Genomic DNA, 24,661 nt, shown 5'->3' on the forward strand with positions numbered 1-24,661 from the left:
ATGAGGCACACGATTCAACACATAACAAGCAGTTAAAATAGCTTCACCCCAAAAATTTAAAGGTGCATGTGACTCAATAAGCATGGCATTAGTCAATTCAACCAAAGTTCTATTTTTCCTTTCCGCTACTCCATTAGATGAAGGAGAGTAAGGAGGAGTAGTTTCATGAATTATTCCCAATGATCTAACAAAAGAATTAAACTCATTTGACTCATATTCACGGCCTTTATCATTTCTAATTCTTTTTATTTTTCTTCCAAACTGATTTTCAACCTCATGGAGATAAGTTGAAATTTTCAAAAGCATCACTTTTATTTTTCATCAAGTAAACATATGTAAACTTAGAAAAATCATCAATGAAAGTGATAAAATATCTATTACCTCCACGAGTTAAAATTTCACCAAGTTCACAAATATCAGTATGAACTAATTCTAACAAATAAGTTTTCCTTTCAACTTGAAAATGAGGCCTTTTAGTGATCTTGGCTTTACTACAAGCCTCACACTTTTCAAAATTCTTTTTAATCATTGGGATTAATCCTAAACTACTCATGATTCCAACATAACGGTCATTAATATGACACGAACGAGCATGCCAAAAATTGGTAGAAGAAAGCATGTAAACAGAAGTAGAAGTTTTATTCATTTCAACATTCAATTTGAACATCCCATCACATGCATACCCCTTTCCCACAAAAATACCCTTCTTCACTATTACATAATGATCAGATTCAATAATCTGTTTAAAGCCTGCTTTATTAAGAAGAAAACTAGACATCAAATTTTTTTCCTCATAAAAGGAGTATAAAGTACATCTTTCAAAGTTAATACCCTTCCAGAAGTAAAACACAATTCGACATCTCCCTTTCCAAGCACTTGAGTTGTGTGAGAATCCCCAAGCATGATGGTTTTGGGCTCCTCAAAATGAGTATATTTTTTAAACCAGTCTTTGTCATAACAGACATGACGGTTTGCACCAGAACTAGCCCACCATCCATCAACACTCTCAACCATGTTTATGTCGGTAATCACCGCCACAAAAGGTTCTTCGGTAACGTTTGCTTGAGGGTTAGGACCACGTTTCCGGAATCTGCAAAATCGAGCAATATGCCCACTCTTGCCACAAACAAAGCACGGTCCTTTGTCTTGAACTTGTTGATTTTGTGCTTGGTTATTTTCACCATTATTTTTCTTGGGAGGTCTACCATTATTTTTCTTGAACCTTTTCTTCTTAGGCTTCAAAGAAGTATTTTTGTGAGTTTCAAGAGTAACATTTTTTGAAGTAATTAAATTTACCTTCGTTGTGACATTGTTCTCTTCTGTTTGTAAAAGTGCATCTTGGCCCCTTGCCTCTTCTTCCATTCGGATTTTCATTATCAAGGTTTCAAGAGAGGTTTCCTTTTGTTTGTGGCGCATAGTTTTTTGAAATTCCTTCCAAGAAGGTGGAAGTTTATCTACTATGCCACAAACAATAAGGTTATCTCCAATTTTTACCTCCTCGGACCTTAGCTCTCCAACAATCATTATAAAGTCTTGAGCTTGGTCTACCACTGATTTGTTGTCCACCATTTGGAAACGAAAAAATCTACTAGCCGCATATTTTTTCGCTCCAGCCTCTTCGGTATCATACTTACTCTGCAACGCTTTCCAAATTTTCTTTGCACTAGAGTAAGTTCTATCATAATAATCATAAAAATTATCAGATAGACAATTAAGAATATAATACCGACACTTATAGGAATCACCATCGTACTTTTCCACTTTCTCTAGATGAGAAATAGTTTCATCATCATTCATAGAGGTGATGTCTACTTTATTAGGATTCTTCTCAGTTAACACATAAGAAACATTGAGAAGACTCAAGTAGAAAAGTACTTTACCCTTCCATCTCTTAAAATGGTTACCATTGAACCGAAATGGCTTGTTAAGGTCTCCCATCTTGACATCCGCGATTTTTTCAATTGTAGCCATACTGAATCTCCTTAAAATTGTTAGTGAAAAACTTACAAGATAACAAAAAATACAAGATTACAATTGAAAATAAAAATGAAGAAATAAATCTCTTCAGGTTGAGGTGCGGATATCTCGCTCTCTTTAAGGAGATTCAAGCCCACTGCAGCAAATGTTTTCACCGGTCTAGCAGTAGTCCTTTTTTACTTGTCCCCTCCAGGATACAACAACCTATTCACAATATATAACTCAACAACCCTGGACAAGAGTTGAGTTCAAAGCTCCACAAAAAGAACACCTTCCTTCAACTAATAAGAACTCTCTTTTTTTGACTAACTCTTTCACTCTATATTTTTCTTGTGTGTAGTATCTCCCAAACCAAAAGAAGACTATCACTATTTATAGTTGAGGAAGTCTTCTTACCAATTGATAGGAAGATAATGGATAGTAAATAGTGAAGATAATGGCCTTAGGAGTTACATATGTTACAAGGTATAATAGAGGAATAAAGAATGGAATTGATGCTTGATCGATAACCAATGTTAACAACGGACAACAACTGTGCTGCCCATTATCAGTCCACCAACGTTCTCAGCAACGTTTTATTTTCCTCTACTATAATGAGCAATTAAGCCCAAAAAGGAAATGCACATAATGAGTGGATAGTAATGTTACGTAAAACAATATGTAAGAAAACTGCCTCTAACGGACACAGAGGCTTTCCAAATGACAAATTGTTATTAATTTAAAATGCTAAATTACCAACATATATATATTTCAATAATAAAGACCTAAATGTCAATCTTATCAATTTTGTATCTTAGATCTACCTTTTCATAATAGCTCACCTATCATTTCAAAATCTTGAATACACCTCTACATGAAAGGAACATAAATATACTCACAATCTTGATGGATAAAATCTTTTTTTTTTAAATTCTAGAAAGTATTTTTTTTGTATTAATTTGAGAAAATTTGTTGGAACCAATTATACTAGTAGTTGATGACAATATCTATGCTAACTTTCGCAAAATTATTTTATCTTTTTTGAATCTTTTACAACAGGGAAAAGAAACAATTTAGTAATTTATGGAAGAGGAAGTGTAGAAATGGGAAGAAATTAAATGGATCTTGTCTGCAGACAATCCCCCATTCCTCAGATCGCAAAAGAACAAGTCAACTGAGACACCAAAATCGAAACCCCTACTATATATATATCAATGAAATCGAATCATTTCAACGTAACTATATTCAGCAATTCATGTCCCACTACCCTGTCTTTACAACAATATGATAGTATTACATGATGATAATTACAATTATCCACGTTACATACTTACTAATTACTATATATGGTGGAGTAGTCTTTTTTTAATAATGATCGATTTCTGCTCATCTCGACTAATTTCACTAATATATTTTAATTACCTCTCCCCAACATCAAACATAAATATCCATGGTTCTTGATCCACCGTTAGGTGCAACTGTGAAAGGAGTATTAACGTACATATGTTATAGGTTTTTTTTAAAAAAATCTTGGTCAGAAATGTTAGTGTACGTAGTATCAAATATCCATGCCTTGCGGCAGACTGAGAGCACGTGGCCAACTCTAAAAACCTCAGATGATCAACTGCCATTCTTCAATCCTGTCACAATTCAGAAGATACATTGAACTGCCAGACAGCCATAATCGAACATTTTCACCTACATATGATCTTTTGGGATAAAAGATCTTCTAGACAAGAGAGTATGTAATTTATTAGTATCTGGAAAGAACAAATATCCAACTACTACGTATAATTACCTAAACTATTTTATTTAAGTAATTCAATTTTGTGCGCACCAGATCGATTAGAATAAAATAATAATAATTATAATATGGTCCATAAAGCAAATGCAGAACCAATCAAATATAGACATATGTTGTAATTTTTAGACAAGTTCGTTTTTGGTAGTTGTTGATAGGAGAAACTAACATGGCCGCACGCCAATAGATGAAATTAGCTAGTGAATAAGACAAGTACTTAATACAAATTAATGTCTTTAATTCATTTGTTATCTCTCCTATCCCACCATGTCTATATATCTATAAGTTATAACCCTACGTACCTTGATAGTTCCATTTCACATGAATCTCACGCCACTACTTTTTTAAAAAGATGTCCTTTGAAATTAACTTGCTTGAGTAACATAATTAGTCGCCGCTCCCATTCTCAAAATTTTCTTTCCACATAATTAAATTGCTATAGTTGATTCTTCAAATAATAACTAGTCTTTTTCTTTTGAAATAAGGGGATTAAATAACTAAATACTCCTATATTGTTTGAACAAAAATGTATAAATGACATTAGATTTGTATTCTTTAAGTCTTGTTACTTATTATAAGAAGTTAACATAGCATGATACTGTTTTGACTCAAATAATTCAAAATTACTCTTAATATGATATGTTTTTCGCCAACAAGCTCATCATTTACTTCTTTTTCATGTATGCTTATTTAAAATTATGGGTAGCAAATGGATAATTAAAGACATTAAGTTAGGCCATATGCTATCACTCCACCTTTTCATAATCATCTTGTTAAGATTTATTATATTTTAAGGAAAAATATGCATATAATATTATTCGTTTTAATTTACATACGCATAATAATTTTCATCAAAAAAATCTCACATTCAATTAAAAATACTCTAAACCTTATATACAATTCTCCTTACATTTTAAGCTATTTTTTCGCACACTCAGAAGATATTATAAATTGATCGTATATTATTTAAACTATTGATTAATTAAATACGCTCTTGGTAATTTTCTCTTCCATTGTTTTTTATATTACAAGATTGTTGAGTACGAAAAGAAGAAATGGGACCCATTTTTAATTAGTAAACGAATATTTTGTTCATCGGATTCTTTAAATAATTGTATTAATTAAAGAAACAAGTGGCGTGATTTTTTCTTAGTTGCCGTACAGTCAAATAGTACACGAAAAGTGGGCCCCTAATTTATTTACATTAAAAAGAAAAAAAGGAGACAATCGGACGTGACGTGAATATCCACGAACCGCCCTTTCTTTTTGCGTCAGTTACGTTGCTTTTTACGTCCCACGCAAATATACCCTTTAATACATCCCAAATTAATAACGTTTTTTTAATTTTTCAGTAAAACAATATATTTTGCTTTTCATATTCTTCTAACCCCACCTTGTTAGAAGATTGTCTTCACTTTAATTTAATTTAATTAATTAAAAAAATCAATTATATCAAATAAAATATTAGTATTACTGAGTAAGGGTGATTCAGATTGTTCTTTTAAAAAGGGTTCATGATATTCAAAATCGGACCCACTTTTGCTGAAATTTGTATACAAGCCGTGACTCTTATACAGTAAAAAAAGTAATGAAAGAAAATAGCTTTCACAATTACTCCATAGTTATGGACAAAACAAATAAAAGTAGGACAATGGAAGAATGATGATTGAATTTTCCATTTATTCACATTTGGAGGATCAAGGAAATAAATAGAGGATCAAATATTTTTATTATTATAAATTGCTTACGTCTCACAAAAATAATTAGAATGTCATAAAGTTCATCCTCCCAAAGAATGTTCAAATAAATCTATTGGTATTTTTTTTCATGCACATACACGCACACGCCGTAAGAAAATGAGTTGTCTTTAGATATATGAAAATGAACAATATATTCTCTTGGAATTAGCCAAAGTATGACCTACTTTATTGAATAGTGGTTAAAGTATAAATAAATTAGGATAAAAAGCATTATTGAATTCTATGAATAATTATATGTATTTAATTTCAGGTGCAAAAAGTTGATGATGTTCTCTACTTAATTCCTTACACTAATGCCCTACTACAAACGACTTTTTTGACTTACAAAATGGTTATACATTAAAGTCCATATGGATTCTAATATACTAATTGATATACTAATTGATGTCGGAATTACTCGTTTTCAAAGGGAGTCAATTAACACTTATTTGGCTTACGAAATGGTTATACATTAAAGTCCATATGGATTCTAATATACTAATTGATGTCGGAATTACTCGTTTTCAAAGGGAGTCAATTAACACTCTTTTTCCGATTATATTTAATATTAAATGTATATATATTATACTCCTATCTCTTGATAATAATATTTCACTTTAACTTTTAGTGTATTTGATAATGATTTTTCATGTAATATTATTATATATACATGTTTTTTATAATAGTTAAAAATATCCGAATGATATCATTATTTATCTTTAATGAAAGATGTTTGATGGTAGTCGATCGGTGTATACTATTGAATACGTTTTAAAACTATACTCACTTTTTTCACTGTTGGAGTCCATTTGGTCAAATTAATTTTCCTTCACTCTATTTTTGTTGTAAAAGTTTGGGTGGTTGACCAGCAGTGAAATTAACAGTGCCATTTCCTTTACGTCTTTTCTCTTTTTCTCTTTTTATTTTAGAATTATAAGATGATCATACAACGTCCAAAGATAAATATTAATGACTCACCAAACCACTTTTTCTTACGTTGTAGTCCACTTAAGTCATCTAAAGGATAATCCACATCCAATCCACTTTTACAAAAAAGCCAAATAAAGATAAGGTTTTATTTAATCTGCCCATCTATTCCATTCCACTTTAGAGACTATAAATATATAAAATTATTAGAAATGAGCTTCTTCAAATTCTATACTAACAACTTTACCGTTTGGAATTGCTTAAATTAAACAGCCGCCTTCATGAGTTGTGTCAAATAATTCCTCCTTGGAATTCATCTACATCTTAAACGATTAATCTCATGACCAGAGTATCTAGCTAGCTCTACGTACGATATATGGCTCGTGATGAACTAATTACATCTGTTTTAAGCATATTTGACTTAGAACGAACGATATCACTGAGTATATATCTTTAATTATTCAAACCCAATAATTATTTGGAAAGGATATAAAATGATTGAACTCAAGTGTCTAAGAAAATCATATTAATTAGTACAATAATAAACATTGGATTATACACATTATAATCTGGTGATCAATACTACAATCAATCAATCTAGAGTCTTCTATAATGCTGACTATTTCTAAGAAGATGGAACATGAAATTTCTATGAAAAGACATTTAAATTGAAATTTGGAATTCCTATTTATTTGTGAATGGACATTTGGTTGAGGACTAAGCAAACGTAAGTGATGGTCAGTTAAATTGGGTCACCATGTTGGGAAAGGGACATGTTTTTGTGTTGAATGCTAACGAGGCAATTTAGGTGAGACTGGGTCCTCTTTACTTCACAATATGTCATATTTGTTTCGCAATTTACGCAACGATTTGGACCAGAAAACAACTCTACAATAAACTCTGAGACAAGAAAAAATCTAGATATTATTCATTATAGTTTTGTTGTTACTGAATAAATTCATTTTTAAATTTAATAGTGACTGAAAGTCAAAATTATACGCTATTAAAAGTTCTATCAATTGGACTTAATTTGAAGATTTTAACATACTCTTTTGTCATAATCAATGAAGTCAAAAACTTTAGTGGTTATAAAGGTCTTAAACTCTAACTTGCTTTGGTCTTTAGTTAATTATTTAGGTTCTTGGTAAAATATAATAGATAGAGAATAGAGAATAATGAATAGAGTCCCATTTACAATCAAATGAAGTGTTGCAACAAATTATATAACAACCCCCCTCTTAATTTGAGCTAAGTCTTAATTTCGAATCCAGAAAATGAGAAAAAATTCTGATAGGAAGTGTTTCCTCTAAATAGACTTTCTTTGATGTAAATTTAAATTAATTGAGAGTTCCATGGTGAATATCAAACGACGGATGGGAAGAAGAGGGACCCATTTTGAGCAAGTAGTTGGTTGGCAGTGTGTCCTTTAGGAATGTGAGGGAGTCATCAACTTTGTGCATTGACGATAATAGTATCTTCTTTTTGATCAATATAATTTCGCCTTCATCAGTGGAATGCTGACTAAATAACAAAAAGGTAGGGTTACCTTTTGAAAATAACGTTACAGCTCCCATTCCATGACCTGATTTTTTGTGTCTTTATGAGTTAGGTGTTTAAAATTCACTAATTCAGAATGTGTTGTATGCTTATAAAATGAGAAAAACGCTTCCTAACAAGAATTTTGTTTTTGATTTTCAATGTTTATATTTAAGAGATTTTGTTAAAAATGAAGAGATTCCTATACATTTCGTCTCACTCCTATGTGACTTCATTACCTTTTTTATTATCATTGTAGATGTTCCTTATTTGGGTTAAACACCTATCAATCAGTTATTAAATAGTTACACTAACTATATTTGGTGGCAAGCAACAAATAGACGTTTATTCGGATGGCAGGTCAATGCTCCTTACTGATGGGAGGATCAACAATGAAACATATAATGAGGGAGGCTAACTCAGTTGCATATATATTAGCGGAATATGGAAGGAAGACTATGGGTCCAAATATGTCTATGAACAAGTTGTTTGTTTTTGAAGCATCTCCTTCCTTTACACTAAAAGCTCTTGAAAGAGATGTGAATGGAACTATATTGTTTAGATCAGTTCCTTTTTGTATGGATGAACCTACTATTGAATAAATAAAATCCTTTCGATTCCAGAGCAAAAAAAAAAAAAAAAAACAAATAGGCGTTTAAGATTGAGTTAGTTACACCTTTGGGCCTTTAGTTATTAGAGAATTTTAATTCTAATCCTTGTATTATTTGATTAAGCACATTATCTTCAATTAATTAGAATGCATATTTTTTGCTCATTTTATATCGGAAATATGTAGTAATGTTTATTGTTTCTAGAATCTTGTCACCCTCAAATATGGTTTAACAATAGAATTTTAACATAATACATCAATAATGATATGATATAGTACTTAATAATCATTAAGTTTATGAAGATTCACAATTAGATAGATGAAAGATGCAAAATGCATATATTAATTAATTGAACAAAAAGATAAATATTAGAGTTTGTCGGTATGTATTTAAGGGACTAAAAGGACAATTTTCCAAAATGGTCAACTTAAATTTTATTACTTTTGACTTTTTAAGTTTAACTTACAATATTTTTATTGGGGATATTATTTTATTTATTACATAGAAAAGAAGTATATATATGTTTGACGTACGGTACGTGCTATAACTCAAGTTATTCGGGAATAATTCCATGATACCATTTGAATTTTCGTGTTTTAAAAATGTTTCCTAACCAAAATTTAGAAAAATCTTAGTATTAAATTTGCATAAATGACCGACTTGAACAAGTCAAACTGAAAATTCAATGAAATAAACTAAAAACAGAATCTTAGTTCATCTGATTTAGAAGTGAACTTTGAAATATCAAGGATATTTATATAGTTATAATCACCGCAAGGCATATATAACGGTGATAAAAATATATCATGAATAAATTTTTGATTATGATAATTTTATAATATTGATACGTACACACTAGCTATTAGGATGATGCAGAAGCTAATGTATAGGTTATCATTGTTTAATTTTTGTTCAAAGACTGACATCATAAAGAAGAAGAATTAAGCTAAAATTAATGGAATTGACAGAGATTATGGTGCCTTTACAGATAAGAAAAAGCCACTAATTAATTATATATTAATGTGTTGTAAACCATCATGAATCTTGGAAATTAATAAGCCACAACATGTGAACACCACTTAAACTAAAATTATGTTGACTACTCATTTAAACACTTGTTTACCAATTAAATCATTTTTATTTTTTTGTTTCATTAACGTGTCTCCAACTCATATATATTATCACGACCTGTATAGTCACTTATATATTTGGGATTAAACAACCAAAAGATTAAGAGAATACAATTTTCTCTTTTGGGGGTTAAGGAAGAATATATATAATTGCATCACATGCATGGGGCCTGTTACTGATTATCGGGTTTCTATAATTTTGTTTTGACTTTTCTCATATTTAGGGTTAAAGAAAGAATATTTAACAATAATAACTAAAATTATATTACATTATAATTACTTATCGACAAGGATTGCTATGATGTGTTGATTCACTATTTAATTTCTAAGTTCAAATAGTACGATTCAAGTTTTATTTTATAAGTTTTCTTTTCTTTTTTTTCTTTTAATTAAAACAACTTGTCATTTAGAACAGTTATTGGTGGCAAGTAGGGCTCATTAAACCAAAAGCATAAGATTTTCTTCATTTTCATGGTTCAAATACAATATTTTCTAATAGTGGAAGGATCAATTTCTTCAGTATTTTTGTTTACCGAGAAAAGATTCAGATCAGTCGTTGTACTTTGCTGAAAGGACAAACTTTGCCTTCGATTTAGTGTTTACTTATTCATGTCATCGTCGTTATAATTTTAGGTCAATATTGTGCTGTCATTAACACAACAATCAACATGGTCATGAGTGATCGAACCAAACTTTTAACCACAAGGATAAATTTAGTCTTTTTTTGCCATTATATATTAACTTGGATCAAAATCCAATGTGCACATTCCAGTACACTATAATGTAGGGAAAAAAAAGATTCTTAATACAATTACTTAGTAAAGCAAACCCCTCTCGTTGTTACTATAAAATCTTGTAATCTCATAAGATTCCCTTTTCATTTTTCAAAATCCATAAGGTCTCATCAAGACTTGGGCAATACAAGGATAAGCCCAATACTATATCAGATGGGCTTTTTCTGTGACTGATTTGGGTCAATACGAACTTTTCATCTCTCCCATAAAATTGTTGAGGACCAATACATTGTTGAGAAAATTTCAGAAATAGCAAATCTAAAAGACATAATAAGGTTCAAATTTTATTTTTTTTGGATAATTGCGCTCCATACCTATTGTGTCGTTTGCTATGGAGGTTGGGCTTGTATATTTCTGCCCATTTGTATATTTCGCTTGCGAATATACAAATAGAGTATTATGTTTATATATTTCGCTTGTCAATATACAAACATGATAATTTATTATGATTTTTTCATAAATCGTATATAAATAGTTAGGATAAGCATATACAAAATTCTGGATCTATACAATCAAAAACCGAATTATACAAATTCTGATTTTAGACAAATCAGATGAATAACAACAATTGGGAAAACTATAGCCACGTATTACAATTTTCTTAAACAGTAAATGTATGCTATTCTGCATAAATTTTATGTTTTCGTTGCCCAGTATAAGAGTTTTGGTGTGCATAATTTCAGAATATAACATCGACAGATTGTTTTTTTATAGTGTAAAAATTACGTAAAAAAGTATAATCCTAATTCCTATTCTTGGGGAAATTTTAATTTTAGAAAAATCTTTTTGACTTCACAAATAGTGATATTGTAATTCTTTTTGCATGGAGAATAATGTAATTTATCGTTGAGATGCTCATTGAGTGTTTATTATATTTCCGAGCTCGTTGTTTAGCTGTTAATATTAGCTTTGTTATTCATTCATCCTTTTGTAGATTAGCACACTAACGGAAGGATTGTTTTACAGATGGACCATTTAAGGCCCAAAGAGACGTGGCATCTGAAAGGCCCACCAATTAGCCCAAATCTTATCCTAAATCAGAGATTAAATGGTGTTACATATTTGGACAACTATGTTCACTCCATAAATATATACCCATTACAATTTTTAAATAGTTTTAAATCAAAATTCCGATAGATTTTACGTTTTCACACATAAATAGTAATAACAAAATATACGAAAAAATATTGAAAGTTTACTTGCACAAATAATATGCATGACGCCAGATTTTTTTGTCAGAAGTTAAGATTCTGGGTGTAATTTTTTCAACTTCGATCTCATACATTTGAAATTGATCATAAATATGTTTATCTTACACAAACTTATAAAACTTAACTATGATTTAAATAACGATCCTCAAATCAACTATTTATGTACTTGTCCCATATGTTGCCTAAATAAGTTTAATTTTTTAATGAGCTGAATCAAACGGATCAAAATTTTTGAGTTATCAAATAGATAGATCATTAACTCAACAAAACTTGAACGGAGGGGGAAAAATTATGTGTTACATGAATTAATTTTGTCACTTCTACGTCTGATTGACAACTTGAGTTGAAATTTAATTTGAACTTATCTTCGTTATAATGTGAACAAGGATCCCGCGTATGTCGTGGATCGACTATTTCCATATTTAGAATTTTGGTGTACTACTAATATAATATTCTTCAACTACTATAAATTATAATTAATTTCCTGCACACCAACTCTGAGTTTTGTTAATTTGAATGTTGAAACATTGCTGAATATTGATGGCTACCTCTCAAATAATATTCTCCGTTCTATCTTTTGACTTATTATTTTAAGTTTATTCAATTTAATGGTTATGTCTCTATCAAACTTTTTTGATTTTATATTACTTTTAATTAATATCAGCCTTTGAGTTCCCATGAATAAATTTTTCCTTATAGTTTATTTTACTGAGAAATGTCCCGAATTTTAAAAAAAGACACCTTAACTAAATGGGCGTTCTATTACCCCACTAAACAATCTTAAACTGATATTATTACATCATTTTTGGTCCACATTAATATAATTATTTTATTATAAAGTATATTTTCTTATTTTCTAAATTTTTTTCCTTTTTATTTTTTCTCTTTCTTTCTTTCTTTCTTTCTTCTTTCTTCTTCAAAAATTCATTGTCATCTCCATTGAAGCTTCTTACTTTCAATTTCACCATTTTTACCACAACTTCATCTTCCTTTTTTACTACTATTAGTTTTGCTAGTTTTAAAACTTTATCCAAATATTTTCTTACATTTCGAACAATTTGATAAACCCATTAGATTTCAAGATGATTAGGAAATATCATATAGTTTTTTTATCCGATTTCAATTAACTTCTTTCAATTTTTGGGAAATTCATTGATTCTTTTAAAATTATCATTTCTAATTTGAAGTTATATGAAAAAGAGTAATTGATGATACGTTCAAAATTTTAAATTTTCTTAGAAAAATAATTAGTTTTGTTATCAATAATTTACTAAAGTTTAGAGAATAGTATGAGGTCTTTTTTATATAAAAAAAAAACAAAATTAAATAAGTCAAAAAGTAAGAGAGAGATAAAGAAAAAATAAATAAAGAAAAAACTTAAAATGAAAAAAAATTACATTTTTAATTAAATTGACATGTGTCATGTAATGATGGGTGTGTGAACATACTTGCTTCTTAAAATATGGGGTTGGTCGAAAAATAATATAATAATATCTGTTCAAAATTGTTTAGTGATGTAATAGGATGATTACAAAATTAATGTGTCTTTTTTAAAATTCAAGACAATTTCAGTAGTGATTTTATATCTTTTCTCTTATTTTACCTGACCAATTAATGCAACATTTTATTGGTTTGATTATAATTAAAATATATAATTACTTTTATAAATGAGTGATATGTCGTACTACTTCATTCGCCTCAAAATAGTGTTATTCTTTTTCTTTAATATTAATTTTACTAATCTTTAGAATTAAAAAAATTATTTATGATGAAATTTTAGATAGTCATAATTATATAAATTTCAATTATTATAACATCAATATGATAAATATTAGTATATACTATTAGTAGTGGGGTGAAAATTAATGTAATCATAGGTGATCGGTTGGATTCTTGAAATAAAAAGTAGTGTATGAAATAGCAGTCTTTGGCCAATTGGCAAGCAGGGTTTATTAATTTTGGAGTGTTAAATTAATACTCCTCCCAATTATTATTATAGTTAAACAGAAGAGTTGCGCCAATTAAGATAGGTTTCTAGGAAAGTTGGCTAAATGATGATCTGATAGCATTGCATATTACCAAGTCACCAACCAAACCCACATTGTAACTTGTTCTTTTCTGCATTAACCAAACCCCTTTTAGTCAACCATTGACAAGGTGCAATTATATATTTATTGTTTGTTCATTTGGCAACTGCCTCTCTCTCTCTCTCTCTCTCTCTGTTCATCTTTCATCCTGCTGCTATCTCTGAAGAACTTAAACATGAAGAAGGCGGCGCTGCCGTGGCCGTGGGCATCATATGCTCTAATATTGATCTACTCGTTGGGAATCATCTTTGAGATAGCCGTAGCTCAAACAACTGATCCTTCTGAAGGTCACTTCCTCTAATTTTTCTCCAAATTTACTTACGTATTACTATTGTACAAATATGACACTTGCGCCGGTTCCCCTTCTTAATTAACAATCATTTATGTTGTGCTAAAGCAACAAAAAAATTGCACTCCAATAAAAGCAGAAGAAATGTATTATTGATGTGATAATTTATTAATGTTATTCCTCTGTCCTCACTTTCATTCATGTTTTTAATATGCTACTAGTAGTTGGTTTATACAACCAGGGGCGGCTCAACGTAATTGGGGGCCTAAAGCTAAATTTCAATTTGTGGTCTAAAATATAAATACACTTCATATACGTATTTATTCATAATTTTTTTTTATACTATTTAGATGAAAATTATTAGTACTTAATATTGTTTTTTCAGTTACTAGTTTTAGGTAAGATTTTATCAACTCAACATTGAAAAACATTTTTTAAGTGAGACAATTATTATATGTATTGTTAACATAATGATATAAGTAATAAGTTGATAAATATTAAATAAAGGTAAGAGTTAGAACCATAAAATTTGACTCAAGAAGTTGATGACTTGGTATACCTCATTTTAATATGCTTATAGTAATGCTTGAAACTAAAATTTAAAAAGAAATAAAAAAGAATTTGTAATTCACTTTGTTCAACACTTTTCATTATTAATTCTTATTTTTAATAAAGTACAAAAGATGTTAAGGTGGATAAAATAATTTATTTTAAAAAAATATTTATTTTTTTATCATAAATAATTAATTTTTCTATAAAAAATTTAACACATAATTCATTCTTGACAAAAATTTGGATCTCCCGAAATTTGGGGGCCTAAGGCAAAGGCCTTATTTTCCAAAGCATAGAGCCACCCCTGTATACAACAATGACTAATTTATAGCAATCTCTATATCTTTTTTCCAAACTTTATACCTAAAGTTACAAGGAAAAGAGTATACATAAGATATTTGTAAAAAATTAAGTTAATAATTATATTAAACTAGTAAATAAATATGACAGTCCTAAAACTTATTGAAGTAAAAAGATGTCCAAAGTGAGGACAGCGAAAATTCAGCAGTATTAAGAAAATTATTGTACCATGGTATTTGGATAACGACAGCTGTGTAAGCATTGTGGTCCACATGGAGAAGACTTGAGCTCGTCAACTTTTATAAGTGATTTTTATCCTTATTACCTGCAATTTAATTAATTATACTACACAATTATTTTTATTCTATCAGTGTAATTTGTCTAATTACATACATCAAGTTTTAATTGCTAGTAAAACGACAATATACTAAAATGATTTTACATTGTCAGTGTAAACTTTAATTTTGAAAATTGTACAGTATGATTAGTGCACAAAAACTCTTTTATGACTGTTGCTTAATCTATAATTTTGAATCATTTCATAAATACTACTTAGTGACATTTGAATTTGTGATTTTTATGATGAATTCAATTTATATATTCTCATAGTTGTGAGTGTGCAGCCCGTATATTAAACTCCATATTCCAAAATTGGGGGATTTCTGCTACAAATCAGTGGAATATTAGTGGTGAGTTATGCAGTGGAGCTGCCATTGATTCAACTCCCATCGGAGATTTTAATCCTTCCATCAAATGCGACTGTTCTGCCAACAACAGCACTCGTTGTCACATCACTGGCTTGTAAGTCACTCTACACAATCACCTCGTATATACATACACCTCCTAATTGGTTCTCATGGCATTTATTTTAGTATTGACCTCAAAAAATCTTAATAGTGCTACTGCTGCTGCTGCTTGTATGCAATAGCATCTAGTGTTCAGGTATTTACTCTCACTTCTCTTTCCAATGCTTCTTTACAGGAGAGTTTATGCACGGGACGTCAGGGGTGAAATCCCAGATGAATTATGGAGTCTTACCTTCCTCGATGATCTGTACTTACTTCCTCCTAACTTATACTTGTCATGTTTTATCTCCCACTACTCATATTTTGGTTACAAATTGCAGCAATTTGGCCCAAAATTACTTAACAGGCACACTCTCCCCATCCATTGGCAATCTGACTAGAATGAAATGGCTGTAAGTCTACTCTATATCAGTTATTTATGCTCAATCATGATATTTTGTGTTTGGAGTAATTTAAATGTTTGGTGTCTTCAGAACCTTTGGCATCAATGCTTTGTCAGGGGAGATTCCAAAGGAAATTGGGTTGTTGACTGAGTTACAATCATTGTATGTTCTTATAATTATGTCCTTGGTTTTATGATATATCATCTATCGATGTATGAAGAGCATCAATCTTCATCGTCTCTCTGCATTTGTTCATCATTTCCTTGTGCTGCAGGAGTCTTGGTACAAACAACTTCTCTGGGCCTCTGCCTTCAGAGCTTGGAAACTTAACAAAACTGACACAAATGTAAGTTATGATGCATTGTTTAACATTCAGATCTTAATTGTTAGATTTTTGGAGTTTGCATGAGAAATATGTTATTTGTTCGTGAACATCATACTGAATCTAGATGGTGTTGCATTGTTTCAATATATATGTATCAAATGCAAGACCCTGAAATTGTATTAGTAGAGCAGGAATTTGTCAACGCTCTAATGCAATCTATGTTCTGCTTGATCTATGTTCATGCTAGAGGAGGAGTATAGTTAATTCAATCCTTCTCTGGTTTCTGTATAAAGTAATCATTCCTTGTCTGAAGACTATGATAAGCTATGTTAGGTTGTTAATATTTGTCACATGAATCGCAAAAAGATAGAGAATACAACATAGCCAAGACATATAACTCTCATTTTATGACGTTAGTATCGATCTTCCTTCCCCTTTTTTCTTTTTGTTTCTCATTCCATTCTACATGTTTGAAGCCTTAAAAGTCTAATTTAAATATGCAACATACAGAAATAGATACGAAAGAAAAATAGTATAAATTGAAATATATAGCACACATTTCAGACATAGCAGATGCCAAACAATAAAACATAACAAATACATGAGAGTTTCTATCAAACATAGGAAACAAAAGTTATTTTCTCCTGAATAGAGACTTCTTGATTGTCGAAATTTCACATGTTCATAGGATTTTTGCGATGTATGAAACTGTTTTCTTATAAGAGAATATATGTAACATCTTTCTATTTCTTTATATTTAATTATTCTGTCATTTCTGTAGCTTGATTTTCTTTTTTTCTGAAAGAACCCTACTATTTTGTTGCTTAGTTATCTCAACAGCGCTGGTGTTAGTGGACCAATACCATTGACGTTGGCAAGACTGCAGGACTTGGAACAAGTGTAACAGCTCTTTGTCACGTGTTTCTTCTATAGCTTCCCAATTTTTACTTGGAGAAACTTGTGTATAAGAAATCTAACTGGAAAACGAACTATTTGTCTTTCAGGTGGACTTCAGATAATGCTTTTACAGGGAGGATTCCTGATTTCATTGGAAATAATTGGGCAAAGCTTACTGTATTGTGAGACCACAGTTACTTGAACTATGTCCAGTTTTTAATTCTTGAGTTCTTTCGAGAATGGTGTCTCTCTTTTTTCTTGCAGCATTGCTATAATGTCATTGCTGCATCTCCTAGCATAGTCTGTGACTGAGCTTTCTATTGCCACAGGAGGTTTGAAGGAAATGCTTTTGAGGGTCCAATACCAGCTTCCTTTTCCAACTTAACCACTTTAACCGATCTGTGAGTTTTTGCTACTGTTTTATCATCTTTGTTCATAGTTTAGAATCTCCTTTTACATTTAGCAAAATCTGATATTTCATCTGCTGCATAACTATCAGGAGAATAAGTGATCTATCCAATGGGAGCTCTTCACTTGACTTTCTCAGGAATATGAAGTCTCTAAGCAAGCTGTAAGGAACAATATGACATAGCACCACATGCTACAAATCTTGACATTTTATTTCTTTTCTTCTTCTCTGACCAACTGAATTTGGTATTTCCAGGGTTTTACGAAATAACAATATTTCAGGTTCCATCCCAAGTAATATTGGAGAATATCAGAGCCTGTCACTACTGTGAGTTCTGAGCATGATAATGTTCTTATAAACATTTAAGTCCTCAGTCTTTTGGATTGGACTTTAATTATCTCACTTATATGACCATAGCATCATATGTGAGCATAAACCCTTCTAACAGTGTCGTACTACTATATCAACTCAAGTTCATGTGCTACTATATTGATCAATTACTACCCCTTTGGTCTAACCTTTATTTTATTTTTTTCTTAGGGATTTGAGCTTCAACAATTTGACTGGGCGTATTCCAGATGCACTTTTCAATCTGACTTCGCTGACTCACTTGTAACAGATGATTTAAATTGCTTATATTTGATAGGGATAAGGGTCTGAAAAATATCCCAACTTTGGTCGAATTTGTTGTTGCGATACTAAACTTTCATGAGGACCTATTACCTCCCTAGACTATTTAATATCGTATTTTAAACATATATATTGTCCATGTGGACATAAAAAATAATGCAAAATTATAAATAGTAATGTGTCCACGTGGGCACATATATACCTTTAAAATACACTATTAAATAGTTCAGGGGGGTAAAAAATGCGGTATTAAATAGTTTAGGGAGGTAATAGGTCCTCATGAAAGTTCAGTATCGCAACAGCAAATTCGACCAAAGTTGGATATTTTTCAGACCCTTATCCCTATTTGATACCACCTTAACTCTGTGTTCATGTGCTAATGCCCTTTTCGATCATCAGGTTTCTTGGTGATAACAAGCTAACAGGCGCCCTGCCAGCTCAGAAGATACGGTCTCTCCAGACTATGTGAGTAACTCTTGTTTTTATATGATATCTTTTCTGTTGAAATGAATATGCTGAACTATCAAACAGATTCACCATCTTATTAAGGAGAATGAAGAACTATTTCTGTTATAAGTTATTTCAGCATCTTCCTTTCTGAGACTTTGAGGCCTTACTAGGTAATACTGATAGGATAATACCAGAGTCCTTACTAGATTGATTCATAATATCTAGCATGTAATTGTGTGTATAGCATCCGGTCTTCAAAATATTTTTATCTTATGGCCTTCTTGAACTGATGCTGCAATTTCATGCGGCTGGAGCAAACTCTAAATTACTATCTCCCTCTTACATATAAATGCTTGACATATTTTATATTTTTGAGTTTTGCACTCAAAAATATCTGAAATGCTTAACATCCCATCTTTTCACGTAGAGATTTATCTTACAACGAGTTATCTGGAAACTTCCCTTCTTGGATCAATGAAAATCTGCAATTGTAAGTATGAGAATAGCTGAAGTTTATATAATGCTTCACCTTATCTTTTTTCTCCCTACCTTTTGGTCTCAGTTTTGACTGTGATCAGCATGCTAACAATGATACTTGGCAACTTGCAGAAATTTAGTTGCCAACAACTTCACAGCAGAACAAATAGATCAATCAGATGGCAGGTAATCAGAAATTTAGTTGACAGCAAAATTATAGTTGTTTCTTTATTTGAAGAACTTAAACGGGTGATACTTCCTTTGTCTTCAGTTCTTTGCCTTCGGGGTTAAATTGTCTTCAACGGAATTTCCCTTGCAATCGAGGACGTCCAATATGTAAGTGCTTCCTACAATTCCTTGACGACAAAAATTCTAATCCAAGTTTCTGGTTTCATTAGCATGAATAAGTTTGAAAATTGTTGTTCTACATTTTGTATCTATAAACCAAAATATCAGAATGGATCAATATCCATTTAGTTGAATTCGTCCATTTAAGGTAATATACCTAAATCTGTAATATTTGTCCTACATTTTCTGTTCTTATGATATGTCGCTTACCAAGAAACAAGGACATCTCCTACTCTATTCTACTGCTAATGTTGTAATATAAAGCTGTGTAGTGGTTTCTTATCTTCTCTTGCATGTGACTTTTCATAATTCACAGATTCCGACTTTGCAATTAAATGTGGAGGAGGACGTGCAATAAGATCTAGTGAGCAGATATCGTATGAGAGGGAGGATGAGACTCTGGGTCCAGCAACATATTTCATGACTAGTACAGGGAGGTGGGCTGTTAGTAATGCTGGTCTGCATTCTGACCGTCCAAATCAGAGCTTCACAAGCTCCACCTCATCTCAGTTTACAAACACCTTGGACTCTGAGCTCTACCAAACTGCACGAATTTCCGCTGGATCACTCAGATACTATGGCTTGGGCCTTGAGAATGGTAATTACACTGTGACTCTCCACTTTGCGGAGTCAGAAATCTTAAATCCCCCAACTTGGCGTAGTGTTGGAAGACGTGTATTTGACATCTATGTACAGGTATGCATTATTTTTAAAAATAGAGAAACATATATTATTCATAAACAAAGAAATATTGGAATGATTTGGTCCGAAAAGAGCATCACTTTAATAATTTTATGGTTATCTTTTTCCAGGGAATTCGGCAGTTGAAAGATTTTGACATTAAGAGGGAGGCTGGGGGAAGATCCCTCGCAGCTGTTCAAAGGCGATTTACTGCTCAGGTCTCTGATAATCATCTTGAAATACATCTCTTCTGGGCTGGAAAAGGGACCTGCTGTGTACCTGTACAAAGCACATATGGACCTTCCATATCAGCAATCAGTGCAACCCCAGGTATCCATGAATTACAGACACCAATTAGATTCTTAAATGAGGCATTCAGAACTGTACTCACACTGCTAAGCTTTTCTACAGATTTTGAACCCAGTGTTAGCAACCAGCCTCCTACTACAAAAAAGAACCGGACCGGTCTGATTGTGGGTATTGTTGTAGGAGTTGGAGTCATAAGCTTGATTTCATTATTTGCTGTCTATTACCTAATTCAGAAAAGAAAACAGCAGAAGGCTTTGGAGGATGAAGGTAAGAAATGCAATCTGATCTTGTATGGTTTTTCCGTCTTCGACTTTCAAGTGATTCAACTATCTTTGAGTTTAACTGCTACTTGGAAAGTCGGTTAGCAACACTTCCATTTCAAGATTCTTTTTTTTTTGTTCCTGATATTGACAATTTGGTTTAGTTGAGCAAGAGTTAATGCAAGGAGTCAGCATTTGCATTCCTTCAGTTTATGCACCTTATGAAATAATGTATAATGTATGTTCTAGTGTGTAAGTCCCAGAAATTGATTCCTTCGGCTTATTAAGGACATCTTCTCTTCAAATTTGCAGAGTTCATGGGGATAGATACCAGACCCTACACTTTCAGCTATTCAGAACTTCGAGCTGCTACTGGTGACTTCTCTTCTTCTAATAAGCTCGGAGAGGGAGGTTTTGGACCAGTTTACAAGGTAATATCTTCTTCCACATGAAGTCCTGAAGTAACTAGTGTTCCCATATTGCAATTTTTGTTGCACCTATAGCTCACATGTTTCTCAAACATCAAGAAATTATGTTTCATGACTAAATACTTGTGCTTTCTTGTTTGCTTTAGTTTTGCTATGAATTATGGAAAACAGGAAATGATTTTTTTTGAAATCGTCTGAATCTTGAACCAATTTTATTTGGTCCATAGGGAACACTTGAGGATGAGAGGGTTGTTGCTGTTAAACAACTGTCTGTGGCATCACATCAAGGAAAGAGTCAGTTTGTGGCAGAGATTGCTACTATATCAGCTGTACAACACCGTAATCTTGTGAAACTCTATGGTTGCTGCATTGAGGGAGACAGACGATTGCTTGTTTATGAGTACCTTGAAAACAAGAGTCTTGATCAAGCATTATTTGGTACTAATGAATACAATATCTTGGAATTTTTGCCTTTCATCATATAAGAGAAGAAACAAAAATACATTTCCTGATTTTTATAGAATGATTATTGAGCTTATGGCTTCAATTGTGCAGAGAAAGGATCTTTATATCTTGATTGGCCAACACGCTTCCAGATATGCTTGGGAGTAGCAAAGGGTCTAGCGTATCTTCATGAGGAATCTCGAGTCCGTATTGTCCATCGAGATGTCAAGGCCAGCAATATCCTGCTTGATGCAGATCTAAACCCAAAAATTTCAGACTTTGGATTGGCAAAACTTTATGATGACAAACAGACACATATAAACACTCGTGTTGCAGGCACTATGTAAGATCCTGAAAATGGAAGATGTCTCATTCTTAGACTCCTTTTCTATAGTTTTGTTTCATGCTCGTTAGCATTTTCTTGTAGAGGGTATCTTGCACCAGAATATGCCATGCGCGGACATCTGACAGAGAAGGCTGATGTGTTTGGCTTCGGAGTTGTAGCTCTAGAAATTGTCAGTGGTAGAACAAATTCTGATGAGAGGTTGGAAGAAGACAAGATCTACCTTCTTGAGTGGGTAAAGTCCTTTCCTTCTTTGCTTTTAGTAAAGCATTAGAACAATGTGCTTTCATTGCTGCTCCAAGTGGTTATGCAACTTCTAGCTTATCAGGATTGATATACCACTTGGATTAACGAAATGGAAGAGTATCTTCCTTTGCGTTCACGCTTTTCTACTTTTTATCTCTATTATCTATCTATAAAGACTTTGACTTATCATGCTGTACTGTGGTTCCTACATTTATCGTTTAGTTCTAACCATATTCACTGACTCCTGTGTACACTGCTCTTCTAGGCTTGGCAGCTTCATGAGAACAAGCGCGAAACTGAGCTAGTGGATGCAAATTTATCTGAATTTGATGTAGAAGAAGTGAAAAAAGTAATAGGGATAGCTCTACTATGCACTCAAACATCCCCAGGATTACGACCCTCAATGTCCCGTGCAATAGCAATGCTTACAGGAGATGCTGAGGTTGCCGCTGTGACTTCCAGACCTGGATACCTGACTGACTGGAAATTCAAAGATACAACAACCTTCATGAGTGATCATTCTTCGCAAATGCAAAATTCATCAGTGGGTACAAGTACAGCCGCGACTACAAATTATTCACCATCAGGTCAGGACACACCAATGCTCAGTGACATCATTGGAGAGGGTAGATGAAATCTTCTATTTTTCAGTCAGAGATGAAGCGAGACATCAAATAAACCTTTGTTTGCTTTGAAGATGCTAGATTCTTTCTGCATGTATGTATTATAACCATTTGTGTATAGGTTTTCGTTGATTTAAGGACTGACTACTTTGCCTATCTTTTTTTAAGAGAGTGATACTCAAAATATTGCTATGACTAAAAGATACACAACTCTTTTTCTCCCATGCCTAGACCATGTAGTTAGGCACATGAATCGGTATCACTATTGATATAAAATGCATAATCCACCAAAAGCTGAAGGCATCTGATGGATAAAATAGCTGAAAAGCTTATAAAGAAAACAAACAAGTTGCAGGGAACATTGCAGGCAGAAACAATCAAGCAAAGCTGAAAATGTTAAGAATTCATTGCCAAATAAGAATCAAAAATACAAAAAGCAGAACAGTATATTCTGCAACTTCCCCACAATTAATTTCCTTCTACTAAATGATTACAGAAGAGCATAACAGCCATTCAAACCTTGTAAGTATCAACCACACAAAATGGTCCTGGTTAAAGCGAGTACCAGACAAGTAACAGAGAAGAAAAACAGTGACACAAAGTCTCTAGCAGACCATTTTCGAACCACCTTAGCTTCAACCCTCAAACTCTTAGCCCTCCTAAGAGCATCAACTTCCTTCAACAAATCAAATTCCATCCCTTTTCTCTTCAACTCCTCCACACACTTAGCCAGTAATTTCCCATCCTCTTTCTCTCTCTCCAACAGTTTCTCTAAGTGACTCTCCGTATCCGTCTTGTACCTAACAGCCCAAATGATACCCATAGAGCAGAGGAGAGAACAGATTGACGGGATCCATGAACGGTGGCAAAGCCCGGTTTTCGAAGCCCATTTGGAGGAAGCACTGAATAAAAGCATAAGCGAAATCGAATGGAACAGGAAGAAAATGCAGTAGAGCTGAGTGATTTCATTGCGGACCGAGTCAATTTGGGTTTCTTTGGTAGCGATTCTGTTGAGGATGAGTTCTTCTTCTTTGAGCCATTGTTTGAGAAGCAACTTGTGAGTTGGGGTTTCTGCGATTTGGTGAAGTGGGTGTAAGGGCTTGGATTCCATTATTGAAGTGTTGCCCGCCATTGGAGATCGAAAGTTGCTTTGGGATTAGGGGAGAATGGAGGTGGCGACTGGCGAGCGGGGGGAAAAAGTAAAGAGGAGCCCTCCTTTTTAACGGTCCTTTCGGATTTGAAATTATGTAACGGTCGATTTTATGGATTTCGTCAAATGTGACTGACTCCTATTATTTACAGATCTAGCAAATCTTAGCTGGATCTTGATTCATGACTATATTTTTTTCTTTTTCTTCAGAAAATGGGAAAACGTCCTACAATTATTTATCAACTACTTATACCATCTTATTTTATAAATTTTTTTCCTTTTTCCTTTTGAGGTTTTTGAATATGTTGTCTTGTGAAATAGCACGTGCAACTTTTTGTACAAGTGGAAGAAGTTTTAACTATTTGTTTAGTGGCAAAAATGCTTTGATTTGTATATCAAATCATCTACATGTCATCATCCGACTTCCATTATTATTTATCTCATACGATTAAGTAGTTTAACTTTTGATGTTTGAGGAAAGTTAGTTTTATAGTATAAGATATCTAAATTAAGTAGGCG

General features: G+C 32.3%; 2 protein-coding genes across 2 annotated transcripts; one reads left to right on the forward strand and one right to left on the reverse strand.

Moving 5' to 3' along the window:
• Nucleotides 1-13,938: 13,938 nt before the first annotated feature.
• Nucleotides 13,939-23,189, forward strand: LOC125876844 (probable LRR receptor-like serine/threonine-protein kinase At1g56140). The gene is made up of 24 exons (XM_049558101.1): nucleotides 13,939-14,079; nucleotides 15,557-15,734; nucleotides 15,915-15,986; nucleotides 16,060-16,131; nucleotides 16,213-16,284; nucleotides 16,397-16,468; nucleotides 17,276-17,347; nucleotides 17,452-17,526; nucleotides 17,674-17,745; nucleotides 17,844-17,915; nucleotides 18,009-18,080; nucleotides 18,294-18,365; nucleotides 18,783-18,848; nucleotides 19,261-19,323; nucleotides 19,443-19,496; nucleotides 19,582-19,646; nucleotides 19,975-20,354; nucleotides 20,471-20,669; nucleotides 20,751-20,915; nucleotides 21,221-21,339; nucleotides 21,564-21,774; nucleotides 21,892-22,123; nucleotides 22,208-22,358; nucleotides 22,635-23,189. The coding sequence occupies exons 1-24, from the start codon at nucleotides 13,968-13,970 to the stop codon at nucleotides 23,001-23,003; spliced, it is 3,087 nt and encodes a 1,028-aa protein (XP_049414058.1). The 5' UTR covers nucleotides 13,939-13,967; the 3' UTR covers nucleotides 23,004-23,189.
• A 221-nt stretch (nucleotides 23,190-23,410) lies between these two features.
• LOC125876464 (uncharacterized) lies at nucleotides 23,411-24,177 on the reverse strand. Its single transcript, XM_049557651.1, has one exon. It carries the CDS (start codon nucleotides 24,122-24,124, stop codon nucleotides 23,522-23,524), a length of 603 nt encoding a protein of 200 aa, XP_049413608.1. The 5' UTR covers nucleotides 24,125-24,177; the 3' UTR covers nucleotides 23,411-23,521.
• Between the last annotated feature and the right edge of the window lie 484 nt (nucleotides 24,178-24,661).

Source organism: Solanum stenotomum, chromosome 9, assembly GCF_019186545.1.
Source record: "Solanum stenotomum isolate F172 chromosome 9, ASM1918654v1, whole genome shotgun sequence".
Lineage (NCBI taxonomy): Eukaryota > Viridiplantae > Streptophyta > Magnoliopsida > Solanales > Solanaceae > Solanum > Solanum stenotomum.

Coding starts and splice junctions, on each gene's coding strand:
- LOC125876844 (XM_049558101.1), top strand. CDS start 13,968: ATGAAGAAGGCGGCGCTGCCGTGGCCGTGGGCATCATATGCTCTAATA. Junction 15,735..15,914: donor CGTTGTCACATCACTGGCTT/GTAAGTCACTCT, acceptor GCTTCTTTACAG/GAGAGTTTATGCACGGGACG. Junction 18,849..19,260: donor ATACGGTCTCTCCAGACTAT/GTGAGTAACTCT, acceptor CTTTTCACGTAG/AGATTTATCTTACAACGAGT.
- LOC125876464 (XM_049557651.1), bottom strand. CDS start 24,124: ATGGCGGGCAACACTTCAATAATGGAATCCAAGCCCTTACACCCACTT.